The 15,662-nt window shown below is 34.4% G+C and overlaps 4 protein-coding genes across 4 annotated transcripts; 2 read left to right on the top strand and 2 right to left on the bottom strand.

Annotated features, from left to right (window-relative positions):
• The first annotated feature begins 1,284 nt into the window (after window positions 1-1,284).
• LOC25482547 (E3 ubiquitin protein ligase RIE1) lies at window positions 1,285-5,791 on the top strand. The gene is made up of 5 exons (XM_013611127.3): window positions 1,285-1,976; window positions 3,437-3,556; window positions 4,257-4,389; window positions 4,477-4,635; window positions 5,356-5,791. The coding sequence occupies exons 1-5, from the start codon at window positions 1,498-1,500 to the stop codon at window positions 5,515-5,517; spliced, it is 1,053 nt and encodes a 350-aa protein (XP_013466581.1). The 5' UTR covers window positions 1,285-1,497; the 3' UTR covers window positions 5,518-5,791.
• A 1,389-nt stretch (window positions 5,792-7,180) lies between these two features.
• On the top strand, window positions 7,181-9,006 carry LOC25482548 (40S ribosomal protein S2-4). Its single transcript, XM_013611129.3, has 2 exons — window positions 7,181-7,946; window positions 8,655-9,006. The coding sequence occupies exons 1-2, from the start codon at window positions 7,272-7,274 to the stop codon at window positions 8,811-8,813; spliced, it is 834 nt and encodes a 277-aa protein (XP_013466583.1). The 5' UTR covers window positions 7,181-7,271; the 3' UTR covers window positions 8,814-9,006.
• Window positions 9,007-12,341: 3,335 nt separating this feature from the next.
• LOC25482550 (receptor-like protein EIX2) lies at window positions 12,342-12,914 on the bottom strand. Its single transcript, XM_013611131.1, has one exon. The coding sequence runs from the start codon at window positions 12,912-12,914 to the stop codon at window positions 12,342-12,344; it is 573 nt and encodes a 190-aa protein (XP_013466585.1).
• A 123-nt stretch (window positions 12,915-13,037) lies between these two features.
• Window positions 13,038-14,285, bottom strand: LOC25482551 (receptor-like protein EIX1). Its single transcript, XM_013611132.1, has one exon. The coding sequence runs from the start codon at window positions 14,283-14,285 to the stop codon at window positions 13,038-13,040; it is 1,248 nt and encodes a 415-aa protein (XP_013466586.1).
• Window positions 14,286-15,662: the final 1,377 nt, after the last annotated feature.

Below are 15,662 nucleotides of genomic sequence, written 5' to 3' on the forward strand. Positions count from 1 at the left end.
TTCTTTTAGATGAAATGGAACATGTCTGTTTTAACTTAACCAAAGTCGTGGTTCGAATTTAATATTGAGCATGCAGCAGCGTTAAAACTCTTGAGGAGAATTTGTTGCCCATTTGGGTTCCACAGTGCTCTAGAGATTAGTTGCGCGTCTTAAAACTCTTAAGGAGAGTTTGCCGTCCATTTGAGTTCCACAATGCTCGAAAAATTAGTTGTGCACCTTCAAACTCTTTGCTGCCCATTTAGATTCCACAATACTCGAGATATTAGTTGCTCACGAAAGATACTCAGTTTACACAAAATAAAACACATTTCTGCCTAAAAAAAGAGAAAGGAGGGAAACTGAATATATTTCAAAACACAAAAATGAACTAAAAATGTACATTTGATTAGTTGTAAATGGTAATGCTTGTGCAATCAGATATACGTTTACATAACCATCAACAACTGATAGTTTGCGATTGTAGAGATTAATTTCATTATGATTTCATTTAATTGATGGTTTGTTCGAACCTACGGTCTTCTAAGTTCCAACCTTCTAATAAGTTTTTTAATAACTAGTCCCCTATTATGAAAACAAATAATAAGACAACCAGGCTTGAGAAGAATCAAATCAAGTTGTCAATACTTAAAAACAATTAACAAATCAACATTGTTTATATACAATTGCTGTTATTTTGGATTGAATTGAATTGGTTCCGTTTAAACAATAAAAACTAAAAAGGTTTTATTAACAAGTGTCTCAGAAACACTTTTTAAAAATTTTAAATCGAGAAATAATTACTTAATAAAGTTAGAAATTTCAATTTCTAAAGTATTGAATATACACATTTTATAAAAAATTTAATTTGAGTTTCTTAAGAAGTGCCTTGAAGATATTCGTTAGCATTTTCTAAATTAAATTAACTCATTTCATCCGAGTGTATGTTTAGTTCTACCAATCATTTGAATTTGATTATTTTGGAGACTTCTCCTACCCAGCTTTAAAAGCTCATGTTTGATGATATTTTCGGAGCTTGCATGTCTAAGAATGTCCGATTAATTTCGTAGTTTCTTTTGTCTTGAGCTTTGCCATCTTTTTGTACCAAATTTTTTTTTGAATTCAATATAAAAAGATAGTAGAATGAATTATTCAATTCAATTATACTATTTTTTTTAAGCACTACCAAAAAATACTATTTTTTTAACGGTTGCAACTGTATAGTGTATGTTAAATTGATTTGAATGAATTGATGAACACGTAAGTAACATATCTATGAAGATCATAAATTAGTTTCTTAATTAACCTATCAGTTATCACCACATTCAACAACTATTATTTTTCCTTCGCATCCACCTTTCAACGCCATTCCCTTCCCTTCTTAAATAAATAATCACTTATTCCTTTCTCAGTTTTCTTTCATCTCTTCACTAACAAGTAAAAACGCGCGCGCGTTTCATTAATCACTTTTCTTTTCAATTTCAATTATGCAAACGCGCGTTTTCTCTCTCTAGCTCAACCATGTCAGCACGACAAATCATCGAAGTACCACAAACACCGCTTCTCCGCTCACACCATGAAGGCAACGGCGGCGGTCGCCGTACTTCCCTCGCTCAGCTACTCGGACGCGCCACCGGACGGAGAGGACCATCTGTCCTGGTACGCGAAACGGCGGCGCGTGAACTCGAAGAGCGTCGTGCCGATTGGGGATACTCGAAGCCAGTGGTAGCGCTTGACATGTCGTGGAACATGGCGTTCGTTGTTGTATCGGCAGTGATGCTTGCGTTCACCGTTGACGAGCGTCCGAACATGCCGATCCGCGTTTGGATCGTAGGTTACGCGTTGCAGTGTTTTGTTCATGTTGTATTGGTGTGGATTGAGTATCACCGCCGTAATAGGAGGGATTCGCGGCAGAGGCAGAGGGAGAGTGATGCTGAATTCAGTTCCGACGGTAACGATAGTGATGACAGCGATGGCGACGTGAACTCGACTCAGTCCAGGTGAATTTTATTCAATTTTGTCGATGTTTGACTTTGTTACTATTTGTAGCTCAGTTTTCTCAAATTTTTTTTTGCATGCTAGGGTTTATGTATGGATATAAATTTAATTTAATTTTGTTAATTTATGATATGAATTTTGCATTATGCAAGGAGTGTATTTATGATGTTTAGGATGGTGTTTAATGTTGCTTGTAATTTAGGTTAAACTTTTGGTGAGATTGATTGCAATTTACTGACATAAGATTATATTATATTTTAGACTTTACAATGAATTTGGGGTTTTATGTTAGACTTGATAAATATAACATGTAACATAGGATTGAAAGCATTATTGTGTAAGAAAGCCGGAGAGTGAAAGAAAAACGTGAGGGCAAAAGAAATAGGCAGAGGGAGACCAGAGGGGGCCACCTACAATAGAAAGAAAAGTGAACAAAAGTGGGCAGAAGAGTGGAGGAAAGAAGCCCAAAGTGGTGATCGGAAAACAATTAGTGCTGGGAAAAGTCGCTAGCGAGCTTGGTCGGAGGCTGGTTCACTAATGTAGGAAGCTGGGCTGTGTGAAGTATGGAATCTGAGTGTGACTACTGCATATGGTGTAGACTCCAAACAGCGAACATCCTTCATTCGAAACCCCTAGAATGCCCCATCTAGAACGTTTGTTTTTAAGGGCATTTTTGGATTTTTGGGTGTTCAACATTGTTGCCCCCTTGTCACGTGCTTTGAATGCTATTACGGCAAGTGGTGGAGCTTGTCTTGTTTCTTTGAGGGGGCAATAGCTAAGTAATATATATTATTTGTGTAATGTAAATATAAGTTGGCATTGAGGTGAAGCAGTAAAAAGTAAAAACCATTTTTTATATCAAGAATTGAGTTCGACACACTGAAGACACTTTAGTAACATTTTGTGCAATTATTCAATGTTGAATTGCAAAATCGAATACCGCCGGAATCGATGCCAAGACCTGGCAGCAGTTCCAAAATTAACATTTTGCTGCTGCGTCACTTGCACGATATGATAAATCAATGTTAAACATCATATATATTCCTAATATTTTAATAAAACTAGTGGAATAAAGACTTCCCATATCAATGAGAATCTCTGTCAGTGATTACAACCACACTATGAAAGTAGCGGCAGTGTTACACGCAACTACATCAAGAGGGCTATTCCCGACTATCACTGGAAGTTTTCCTATTTTGTAGTTTCATTAACATTTCAGTGTATGGAATCTGTCCACTGATATTCCTCACATTATCAAATGTCAGCCGAACAGGACTATGGCATATTTTAGGAAAAGGAAATAGAATGTCATTTCCTCTCTTAAATGACTTTGCTGCTAATGCATGTTAATCTACTTTGGCTATGTGTATAGACATGTGGTTTGGCTTACTATCATCTACTTCCTTGTACTGTATCAAGTAATTTAGATTTGTAGACACTTATTCTGGTTTCTCTAAAACAGATTCACCAAGCGATGTGAATCAATAAATACCGGGGTTTCGTTCCTTTGGTGGATGGTGGGCTTTTACTGGGTTGTCTCTGGTGACGATATCCTTCTGCAAGATGCTCCCCGCTTGTACTGGTAAGCTTTTATTTTTAACATTTAAGAATAATGTTCATATTATCAATTTTAATAGTATGGTGTCTAATCTACTTATGTGGACTCACACTCATACATAGGATATTTGCTATTTGTTCCGGTGCTTAAGGTGCCTGAAAATGCTTGTGTGTGTCTGTATATATGTATATATTTGTTGATTTGGGGGTGGATTTATTATGTACGCAAGACATGCTCCTTTTGATTAGTTTGTTTTTGAATAATAGAGAGACGGAGCCTCCTTCAATACCCTTTGTTTGCAAGAGAGGATACCTGCATATTTAGCTACCAGTGGCTGGTTCCTTTTAATTGAATTATTATGTATATAAAAATCTTTCCTTATATACCTGTATTTCAAGTAAGTGAATTTTCAAATTCATCGACTTCAAAAGTACCAGGGACAATTTTTCAATAAAAATTTTCTTAATTGAAGGCCAATTTTGGTCGTCCATTTGTAACCGCATGGTATGGTCCTTGAACAAAGTTGAGTCCATTAATTGCTACTGAAGGACCAATTTGATGTCCCAAATAAATGGAGAGCATATGCGATACTGAGGGTATTTATGGATGACCAAAATGGGCGGTTACTCTATTTTTTTTTTCTATTTGATAGATGGTTTGACCAACTATGCAAAGTTTGTTGCTATACTAATGAAAGGAAGGATCTGTTTTTGAATCTTTACAGGTTGGCTGTTGTCTTTTTGGCATTCGATGTCTTCTTTGCCATCTTCTGTGTTGTTTTGGCATGCTTGATTGGCATTGCTCTCTGTTGTTGTTTGCCCTGCATCATTGCTATTCTCTATGCTGTTGCGGGACAGGTATGAATAAAAAATAGTTTGGATTGACTGAACAATAACATGAGAACCTTCTAATTGTTCTATTTATTACATTTTGAGTGAATATAGGAAGGTGCGTCAGAAGCAGATCTTAGTATACTTCCAAAATACAGATTTCGATTATCAAACAATGAGGAGAAGGATAGTGGTGGAGCTGGATCAATGGTTCCCATAGAAACCACCAGTGCATACTTGGCAACTGAACGAATACTTTTACCTGAGGATGCGGTATATGATTTCCTGAAACACAATTTATTTCAGTTTTGTATATTTATAATTGATCACTTCTGAGAAATGGAAATTAATTGTTCAATGGAAATCAGTGGTCCCTAATTTTCTATTTAGTCGCTGCTCATGAACATTGTCACTTTTGTTTTCATGCATGTGAATCTGGTCATTGAAGATGAAAAACTAATGAAACAAATTATTTAGAAACTAGCTTATGAAGTCCTTTATATTTTAGAAATTTGTGAAAGAATTAATAGATGTTGAAATTTGAGTTAAACAAACAACGGCGGGAATATCTTTTTCCCTTTTTGTATCCCTGTTATAAGAAGTTAAATTTTAAAGGCTCAAAGAGGTTACAAGTTTATGCACGGTTAATAAAATGCTTGACTTGAAAGAAAACACCAATTGTTTGCATTATTTAAAACTTCTCTTTGCTTACTTATATGTCACTTCTTTTAGTCCTAAAGTGTAGAATTGATGCATGTTAAAGTCATGTAGCAAAAGAAAAAAGGGATTAGCAAATAAACTGATATTAGGTGTCTGTTAAGATTATGTTGATGGTTTTAGTTTAGTTTCTTCTTAATATTCTTGGAAGAGGAACTTTGTTGAAGATGTAGGCCTGGGCTCTTCTAGAAAAAAATACTGACGTACCCAGGAAAGTACCCAACTTGCAATTTTCAGCTGAGTTTTTTTATTCTTACTTGCTGTTTTGCATTTCAGGAATGCTGTATATGCCTCTGCCCATATGAGGATGGAGTAGAGCTCCACACTCTTCCCTGCAACCATCATTTCCATTCTTCATGCATAGTAAAATGGCTGAAGATGAATGCAACTTGTCCTCTTTGTAAGTACAATATTCTCAAGGGAAACGAACAGGTATAACACGTTATGGGAGTTTTCAACGCTGTTGTGTACTTGTGTATATGTAGAAATTCAAGACAAGAAACACCGATTTGCTCGGTTTTGATAATTGTTTTGCTGATCTGTTTAGAGAAGATTTAGGTCATTTTTTCATGAATAAGTTAGCCACGTTACTATACTGAGTATTATTTTGTCCTTTGCTATAGAGTCATTTGAAAGTTATCCAATTTATGGATTATTGTAGTTCTCTGTAAAATATGTTGCCGTTTTGAAATATAAAAATGTGGGTTCAATATTTTCTTTGTATTTCCATAAATTTATCATTTTCTTCTGTTTTTTTTTTTTTTTCTTTTTTAACGAATATCATTCTATCTTTGGTCTCTACAAAAGAACAACTTAAACTTTTGCTCTCCACGAATTTTCCGTTAAAAAATTCTTAACCTTGGCTCTACATACCCTACCTAATCTATCTATTTGTCAAAAAAATACCTAATCTATCTATAAATGTTAAATACTATAATGTAATTCCTGCGTGTGTTCTCTGAATTGCTCAAAATTTCGCGAAAACAACCATGCGATTCTAGCATCCGATCCACTTTTAAGAAGAAAATAAAAATAAAAATCCTATCAGTGATAGGTGAGCTATGTTGTGGGGACTGATGAGCAATTACCAAACTATAATGATTTTCTAAGATTTCAACAATGTCATTATGTACAAATAGTCCCGAGTCACTTGGCACGTGGACTACGATCAACGTTCACGCGTTGGTTTTGAGATTAAAAGTTACCCTAAAATAGATAAAAAAATATATGATTTGGTTTTGTTCAGTTGAGCTTTAAAATAATATCCGAACTAAATGTGGTTTGAGTTGGGTCGGTTGATGCGTTTTTTTAGACAATACCATTTTTTTTTCAACACTAAAACCAATTAAAAAACTAAAACACGGTGTATTCTCAACAATGTTTTAAATTTCATTTAACATTACAATTTCATTTACATCCAACAATGTTTACAACTACGCAGACCAAATTAAAAATGTTAACAAAATGTAATCCTATTTCGTAAGAAATGCAAAAAGTTAAGATTTTATTATCATTTTTTAAAAGTTCAAGTAGCATGTAAATACATTTTTGAAATAAAAAAGTAAAGAAGAAACTTTTTTTTTTTTTACTCAAAGCAAAGAAGAAACTTAACTAGAGAAAAAATATATCATTTTATATGTCCTTTTATACTAGATTATATTAAGTTTTTATGAGTATTGTTCTAAGTGACATATGTTTAATTAGTGTTTTCTTATGTTGCGGCTTAGTTTAATTTAGTTCGGTTAGTAAAAATCAAAAGTCAAACCAAACCATAGAATTGAGTAAAAAAAATGGTCCAAACCAAATGTGGTTTTCTATTGTGATATATCATTGATTAGAAACATTAGCGAAAATCAAAATACAAAGTCATTAAAACGCCATACAAATTATCATACGTTGTAGTACCATTTTCCATCCATCCAGTGCTTCAAGAGTTACTCCCAAAAAATCCCAAACTTGAGTGACCGGTCGATACAAACCGACGGGGTAATTTTAGAAATTCGAGGGGCATGTTGAGCAAAAGTCAAAATTCAATCAAAAACCCAAAACTACATTTAAGAAAAGCCCAATAACGGAAAACCTACAAAACGCAAATCTCATCTTCACTTCTTACCTCTCTGCTGCATTTCTAGGGTTTCATCTCTTCTCTTCTCAGCGCCGCAGTTTTCTTCTTCTCTCTCTCTCAACCAACAATGGCAGACCGAGGAGCTACCGGAGACAGAGCCGGATTCGGAAGAGGTTTCGGAGATCGTGGTAGAGGTGGCAGAGGCGGAGATCGTGGCCGTGGAGGTCGCCGCAGAGGCGCCGGCCGTCGTGAAGAGGAAGAAAAATGGGTTCCAGTGACAAAACTCGGCCGTCTCGTGAAAGAAGGCAAAATCCGCAGCTTAGAACAAATCTACCTCCACTCTCTCCCCATCAAAGAACACCAAATCATCGACACCTTAGTCGGTCCCACTCTGAAAGACGAGGTGATGAAAATAATGCCGGTTCAGAAACAAACCCGAGCCGGTCAACGAACCCGGTTCAAAGCTTTTGTAGTTGTGGGTGACAACAATGGTCATGTTGGGTTAGGTGTGAAGTGCAGTAAGGAAGTTGCTACTGCGATTCGCGGTGCCATTATTCTTGCGAAATTGAGTGTGATTCCTGTGAGGAGAGGTTACTGGGGGAATAAGATTGGGAAGCCACATACTGTGCCGTGTAAGGTTACTGGAAAGTGTGGTTCTGTTACTGTGAGGATGGTTCCTGCTCCTCGTGGTTCTGGTATTGTTGCTGCTAGGGTTCCTAAGAAGGTTTTGCAGTTTGCTGGGATTGATGATGTTTTTACTTCTTCAAGGGGATCCACCAAAACCCTTGGCAATTTCGTTAAGGTTTGTGTTTTTTTCCTTTTCCTTTTATTTTAATTTAATTGTTTTTGCTATGTTATATGACATTATTGTATCAGTTCATTTATTTGATTTTTAACTTTGCATATGTAAAATGATTGCTTGATATTTCATTATATTTTTTGAAGGAGGCTTGATATTTCAATATGATTGGTTATGTATGTATAATTTTATAATATGAATCTTCAATTTGTTCTTCAATTCATAATGGTTATATTACCCACTTTCCATTTCAAACGGATTTGCTTACTTAATAGCAATCAGATCATAGAATTTAACATGAAATGGAAGTGCAAAATTTTAAATTATAATCAGCAGACTCGTTGGGTTTTTAAAATCTAATAATTTTATGCATGTTTTATAAGATTTCAATTGTAGATTGAAAACAGGGGTCCTTGGAATAATATTTTGAAATAGACGCCTTTGTGGTTTAGAACAATAAAATCTCAATGGTTTGTATAATTGAACAGTATTCTGTTTGTATTTTCCAAATGTAAATTGTATTGGTTGTAAAGTATTAAGACGGTGCTGGATGAGTAGTTTATGTGTTGGTTTGGTGTATTAGTTTATAGTTTTGGACTTCTGGTCTTTTTTCCTGCAATTGAATCTACATGTACCAGAATTTGTTACTCTTGCTTGTTCACTACTACCTTTGCTACAAAACAGAGTTATTAATGCAATTTATTTTTGCAGGCTACATTTGACTGTCTGATGAAGACCTATGGTTTCTTGACACCTGAATTCTGGAAGGAGACTCGCTTCAGCAAATCTCCATTCCAAGAGTACACCGATATGTTGGCAAAGCCCACAACAAAGGCCTTGATCTTGGAGGAGGAAAGGGTGGAAGCTTAATTTTACCAGTTTTGCTTTTATTGGATAATCTATGTTAAGCATGTTAGGAACTAGTGCTTTCATACTTTTTTGTTCCTACTGTGGTTTACTTTCTTCTTTTTGAGGAACAGAGTATCTTTTTTTTTATTATTGCATTTTGTTGTTTCAACTTTTTAAGTTCTTATAATTGAATGGATTTTTGCTAAGTTTCAAATGTCATAGTTTTCTACCTGTTTTCTTTGTCTGTTGCAACTGGATGGTAGAGTCAAGAGTTAGAACAAAGTGGTTTAGTAGTTCCCTCTAGATATTTATAGTCATGATAGTTGCCTCAGAAGGGCCGTGAATTTGAAAGGATATTGATATTTTTATTACGGGCTAGGAATTGTTGTAAAATTTGTTAATTCTGCAAATTTTATAGATTGATTAGATTGGTTCATTTTAAAGTTTCAGAAAAATGTTACTTTTTCATTGGGTTTTGTTACTGTGTCCACTACAAGTAGTATAGTTCCACCCAGGAATGCTTGTTTGTGGCTTTATGCAGCCTCTGTTGGTTAGAATTGCTTAAGTCAATGAAAAATGCAAACAGATGAACACATTATAGTACTTATTTTTGGAATTTAGAAGCTGAATTGCTGAAAAAAGCATTCTTCCACCAAAATTATAGGGGAATACCTTAATTTGAATTATATATTCAAAAAATCCAAGTACATTGGTGTGCTAGAAGTAGAGTTGCCTGCAGATCCAAACATGAAAGGGTATGGAACACACAGTAGGAGAAAGAGGGAGGTGTGGTGCAGGCATGAAGTGTACTAGTTGAGGACTCATTGGTTGTGATGGACAATCAAAATTCAAGAGAGCTAGGGATGAGGTTGTGTTGGGATTTGGATTGTCTAACTCTAGGATTGTAACTTCAGTATTTTTGTTAGCCAATGGTTTCATTCGACAATATCTTTGAGTGTATAGAAGAGAGATAAGGATTAATAAAATAAGATTGCTTTGATAAAAGGGAATGGAGAGTAAAGAAAGAGGATTTCAGTCAATGCTTGATTCGTAAGGCCCCTAATGACATGGAACATACTATGGTGTAGAAACTGCACTTATTTGTGGCTTAATAGAGGTAATTTGGAGTACAATTTGCCGTGTTCCAGTATTGATGCTTATAGCTCAGTTTTTTTTTTTTTTTTTTTTTTGTTGATAAAAAGCTCCAAGGACATTTATGTATGTTTGATGTAGAAATAATGAAGATATGCAAAAATCGACATTTGAGTAATTTTCTGTTTAAAAAATTGTGCAATATCACTAATCTACATACACTCATAATCTTTGTTTAGGCTAAAACACGGTCTACAAATAGTCTGTTTGATGCATTCTGTGATATTGTAAAATTAGATAAATATCTTCAAGTTTACAAGAAGGTGAACACATCTGTGCATAAATTAACCTCAAAAAAATAATTAAGCAACATATTTTCACATTGGTTTGGGATTTTCTCTACTCCAATGATAGTATTGTCGTGAATCGAAGAACACCATTTTTATGTCTGTACACATGAAGCATAGTCAAAGAAGGAAGCACAATTGTGTTGCATTAAGCACGGCGATGTTCAATGCTGCGGCTCCACATCAAATATTAGTTTTGCTTATAAGTAGTGGCCCTCTATCTTTCTCCGAGGACTTCAGGGTGGTTCGTGATTTGGAGCAGAACTTGTTGATGATGACATCAAACTTTGTCATCATCAACGAGCAAGACTTGTTTTCTAGGTTTATTTATTTATTTATTTATATTGAAGCTTTTTACTCTCTATTACTATGGTGGTTACGATGTAATTTGTGTTTTCACTTTTCATTAATTGAATTGATCCTTGCGACTTAATTCAAAAAGTTTTGATCACCTATTATCAAGATAATTGATTGATTGTTCCACCACAATTAACCAACATATTAATTTGATTAGTGGATTAACCAACATATTGGAGTTAAAAATTTGTTGCAATTGATGCTTTCTCCAAATTTGAGTTTCTTGCATAACTAAATAAAGAATCTGGGGAAAATAACAAAAGTACCGTATGATCGAGCAATATTACTACAATGTCTGTTAAAAGACAATATGTAATCTCTCAGTGCCCAGTACTTCAACTCATCACATGTTAGGCATGCAAGAAATTCAAATATGGAGAAAGTATGAAGACAGCAAAGTTTATAACTATGGAAAGCATGTGGTTTACAATGAACAAGAAACATTTTATTGATTAATAATTGAGGAACATTTCAAGAATTGACATAAGTAAAATCAGACAGGTTAGATTTTCTGCATTGAATTTTTGTATGATTCTTTACAATTTCGTCTCAATTCTCAGCTTGTAACTGAGAGGGCTCAGCCTTTGCTATTTGTTGTCTTTACTCATTTGTGACTGTTGCCACAGTCAACAACAATAACAGTAGCATTCGAAATTTTGACAGAATGATATTATTAACCAAGCATTCGAAATTTGGTTATCAAGTCGTTTAACAGCAAACAAGTGACTCATGGTTCATATGGTAAGTATTAAACTCTTTCTTATTTAAGGTAAAATCATTATGTTATGTTTGATGTATCACATAATAACTTGAAGCAAATGTTGCACATTTCCTTCCAAAAATTACCAAACTTCAAAGCATAGCAAAATACAGTCAACTATCATGCAAGAAAGTTTGAATTACATTCATTTTATTTAGTACAGCTTCCATCTTATGCTTACTCCAGGATGCTAGCTAAAATATAACAGCTGAAATGCATTCATCTCGTATCAAAGAAATTGAGGACCCTGAAACAAAATTCAATTTCAGTATTTAGATACCATATTAAAGCAGTTGAATTTCCATGGAATAAACCTCTCATGTAGTCAAACAAAAATAGACAATTTTCTATTTATCAACTGTGAAAGAAAAACTAAGCAGTTAATCATTTTATGCAGGGAAGTTAACACAAATAGGTTAACTTAGCTTTTTAATCAAAATAATTGTAGTTTCATTGAATTGAAGATATAACTTCCAAACAGAAATAACATTAAAGCAGTGCAATTTCCTTGGAATCAATGGAATATGGGAGCAAATACAAATAGCCATGAAAAGATAAAAACATGTAACTAATCAATTTATTCAGGACATGTGACATGTCTAGATTAACTTAACAAACAATGATGATATAGGTTATGGGATTGATATTGTCTTTGATGACATGTTATTGATCACTGAGAAATGCAATACAAATTGTTGAAGTGCTTTAGTTACACACATGTATCAACAATGATAATATTAAAATTGTCATATGATTAATGAATTTCGGTAGTTAATTAAGCAACTATACCAAGGCTAAAAGTCTTCATTTAAAACATAAAAATTAAAATAGCAGAGTAAGAAAGAACAAAAGTACCTGCCTATCATTCATGGACTTTAGAGCAACTAGCCAGGTACATTGATCACTACTTCCACCATCTGAAGATTCTCAATATTAAAGCATTCAAGAATTTGGAGTAGGTTTCTCTCCAAGATGGCAGTAACGATATTGAGCCTATAATGCTTCCAAAAATATTGAATTGTCATCTTCTGCATCAGTTGTCGGCACTTGATGTTTTGGTGAATCTTCTCCAGGACATTTTATATCAAGTGGTTCTCCACAAAGATTATAATTTCCTTCAAAACTTGAAGCGCTAAATGTCTGAAGCTGCCTTCCAATTGGAACTTTTCCATATAGTTGATTGTTTGACAAGTCCAACCAAGTGAGACGATCAATATGAGCTAGACTGGAAGGAATTCTGCCTGAAAGACGGTTTCTTGACAGATCAAGAAATTCAAGTGACTTGAAGTTTCCTATGTTTGCAATTATTTTCCCACTGAGATTGTTTCTTGACAAATTTAATGAAATCAATCCAATTAAATACTCAATTTCCATTGGTATTTCCCCTGTAAGATGGTTGCTTGACATATCAATGCTTTTTAAAAGCCTATCTGCATTTCTGTAGGGTTGATCTACACCTTTCCATATCAAGAATATGTTGACAACATATGGTACAAAAAAAGTCGAATTCTTGGGTGAATACGAATCATCCGCTAATGAAGTTGAGTTCATGGTGTCTACAGCCATCGATGTAAAATTGTTTACACATGGCGGAAGTCCTCCTGATAAGCTATTTAGTGACATATCTAAGATATGCAGTTTTCTTAAATAACAGAGATTTGAAGGTATACTTCCACTGAAGTTATTGGCTCAAAGGCTTAAGATTACTAGTTGTTGTAAACTGCCTCCAATCCATGAAGGTAACGGACCATGAAACGTATTTTCTCCAAGGTCCAAGATAGCCAACTTGTCTGAGCAATTCTTCAATGAAGAAGGAAGTTGTCCACTCAAACTATTATTTCTTAGAACCAAATCTTGCATGTTAACAAGGGCACCCATCGACAATGGGATCTTTCCCGACAACTTGTTATTACTGAGGTCAACATAGTATAGCGAGGTTAAATTATTCCAACAATCAGGCAGCTCACCCTTTAATTGATTGTTTGATATATCCAAAAGGCCTAGAGAGTTAGGTTTAATATTGCTGCATAGAAAGGACACTAAATCTGAAAATTTATTATTGGAGAGATGCAATGCTACTGCTTGCAATAAAAGAGAAGGAATGGAACCTTCAAGTTGATTTGAACTTAAGTCAATATTAGGATAGTAGGTATACTCGAGTTTCAAATCGGAGACCTTTCCAGTGATATTGTTTTTTGAAATGTCGAGCACCAATAAGAGTTTTTGGGTGAGGATCCAATTAGGAAATGTTGAATTGAGATTGCAAGATGCTAGAAACAAATATTGTAATTGAAAAGGAGGAACCCAATTTGCACTAACTTTCACAGTTGGTAAGTTCTGAGACAAATCTAGTTCTTCCAATTTGGAGAGGTTAGTGAAATGGGATTCAGAGACAATGCCTTCAAAAGAGTTTCCGCCCAGATTCAAAATTTCTAACTCGGTAAGTGATCCAATGCTCGTGGGTATTTCTCCAATTAAATTATTGTCATCTAGAATCAACCATGTCAAAGATGAGAGGATTGACAAGTCAGGTATCGTGCCAGAAAACTGATTATTCGATAAGTATAGGTCTTGTAACGAGGAAGCATTTCCAATGCATCGTGAATAGTTATTATGGATGATAAAATCTGAAATCCCTCCACTCAAGCGGTTATCACGAGCTTCAAATGACTGCAAGGTGCATATGTTTCCAATGGATTTTGGGATCTTGCCTTCTAGACTGTTCTCTGAGAGATAGAGATGCACAAGTGATTGCATTACGTTGCCAAAATCATCAGGAATGGTACCTCTTAACAAGTTACCATAAAGTGAAAGAGACTGCAACAATGAAAGATTTCCGAGTTGGAAAGGAATTTCTCCAATGAGTTCATTGTAGCTAAGATCAAGGTGTCTCAACTGTGAGAGATTGCCAAGTTGAGAAGGAATGAATCTTCGCATGATAATAACTATTTGAGAGATTAAGGTATCATAACTTGGTTAAGGAGCCAATAAATTTTGGGATTTGAGTGAAAATAATCATACTACTGAGGTCTAAATATTTTAGATGTTGTAACTCAGTTATTGAAGGATTTATTGTAGTCCTTTCACCACCCAAATAACGTGTTTCCGAACCATGCAAATCGAGACTTTGAACATAACCTGTTTGGTTGTTGCAACGAACTCCTTTCCATTTACAACAATCTGGGTTTTGATTGTTGTTCCATGTCGACAACATGTCATACTTATCTTCAAGGTTTTGTTTGAATGTGAGGAGTGCATGTCTCTCCCTCTCTGTGCACTTCATTTCTCCATTCTCCGTTGTTGAGTTGAACCCAACAATACATGGAACATAAGAATAATAATATATAGTTTCTCGTCATAATTTTACCAACAAAGTAAAACTGAGTTTCTTTAAATGATACTATCTATATTCTCAAGAGTATTACAAACACACTTACATAATTCTCAAACTAAAGAATATGTTTTAAGAAAGTTTTTTTTGTTTAAAGAAAGAATTATGTTCAACAAAGATTTTTTTTCCTGCTTCCTCTTATCATCTTATCTTTTAATTTCTTGTCCATTGGACGACATTATGTTCAACCTCATTCATTGGACCCCTCCCTTAAGAGGGCTTTTCTTCTGCAGGATTCTTCCTTAATTTGGGTAGTTCCAATGTATCATATTTTGCTTTGTGGAATCATGTTTTCAAGAAATCAAGATACAAATCTTGTTGCAGATGCCTTGAACAAGTTTTAGAACGTTCAATCTTGATTATGTTCCTTCCTTTTGCATATATGTGTTTGATGCTGACTTGCTGTTCTTGTTATGCAGGGTTGATTACACGAATCAAATGTTATATTATCTAATCATAAATCATATAACTCAACCTGGAATTACAATTCTGTAAGGTGACAGTTAGAAAAACTTGTTTAACATTTTTTTTCACTATGACATTGACCTCCAAAAACCAAACTATAGCAGAAGCAATAAGAAGCAGTAAACGCAAGTTGATTCAAGATAAGTTGCTCCTGTCCCAGATATTGACTTGATAATTTAATTCTAAGTATTAGTGTAATTCAAATAATCACTCAAAAAATAGTATATTTTCTATTAGTACGCATTCAGAGTGTCAGTTCTTTTTATTGCGCAAACGCATATAAATTATTACCATTGTTTTTTTTGTGAAATTAGTTAGATTTTGATTAAAATTATACGTATAAATATTTTTAATTTCAAATTGTAACCCCTAAGATCAACCTTTATATTCTATTTTTTTCTAGGAATATATTGGATAATTTCAAAATAGTTCACATACCTATTTACAAATTATAATGA

Source organism: Medicago truncatula, chromosome 1 (genome assembly GCF_003473485.1).
Source record: "Medicago truncatula cultivar Jemalong A17 chromosome 1, MtrunA17r5.0-ANR, whole genome shotgun sequence".
In the NCBI taxonomy this organism is placed as follows: Eukaryota; Viridiplantae; Streptophyta; class Magnoliopsida; order Fabales; family Fabaceae; genus Medicago; species Medicago truncatula.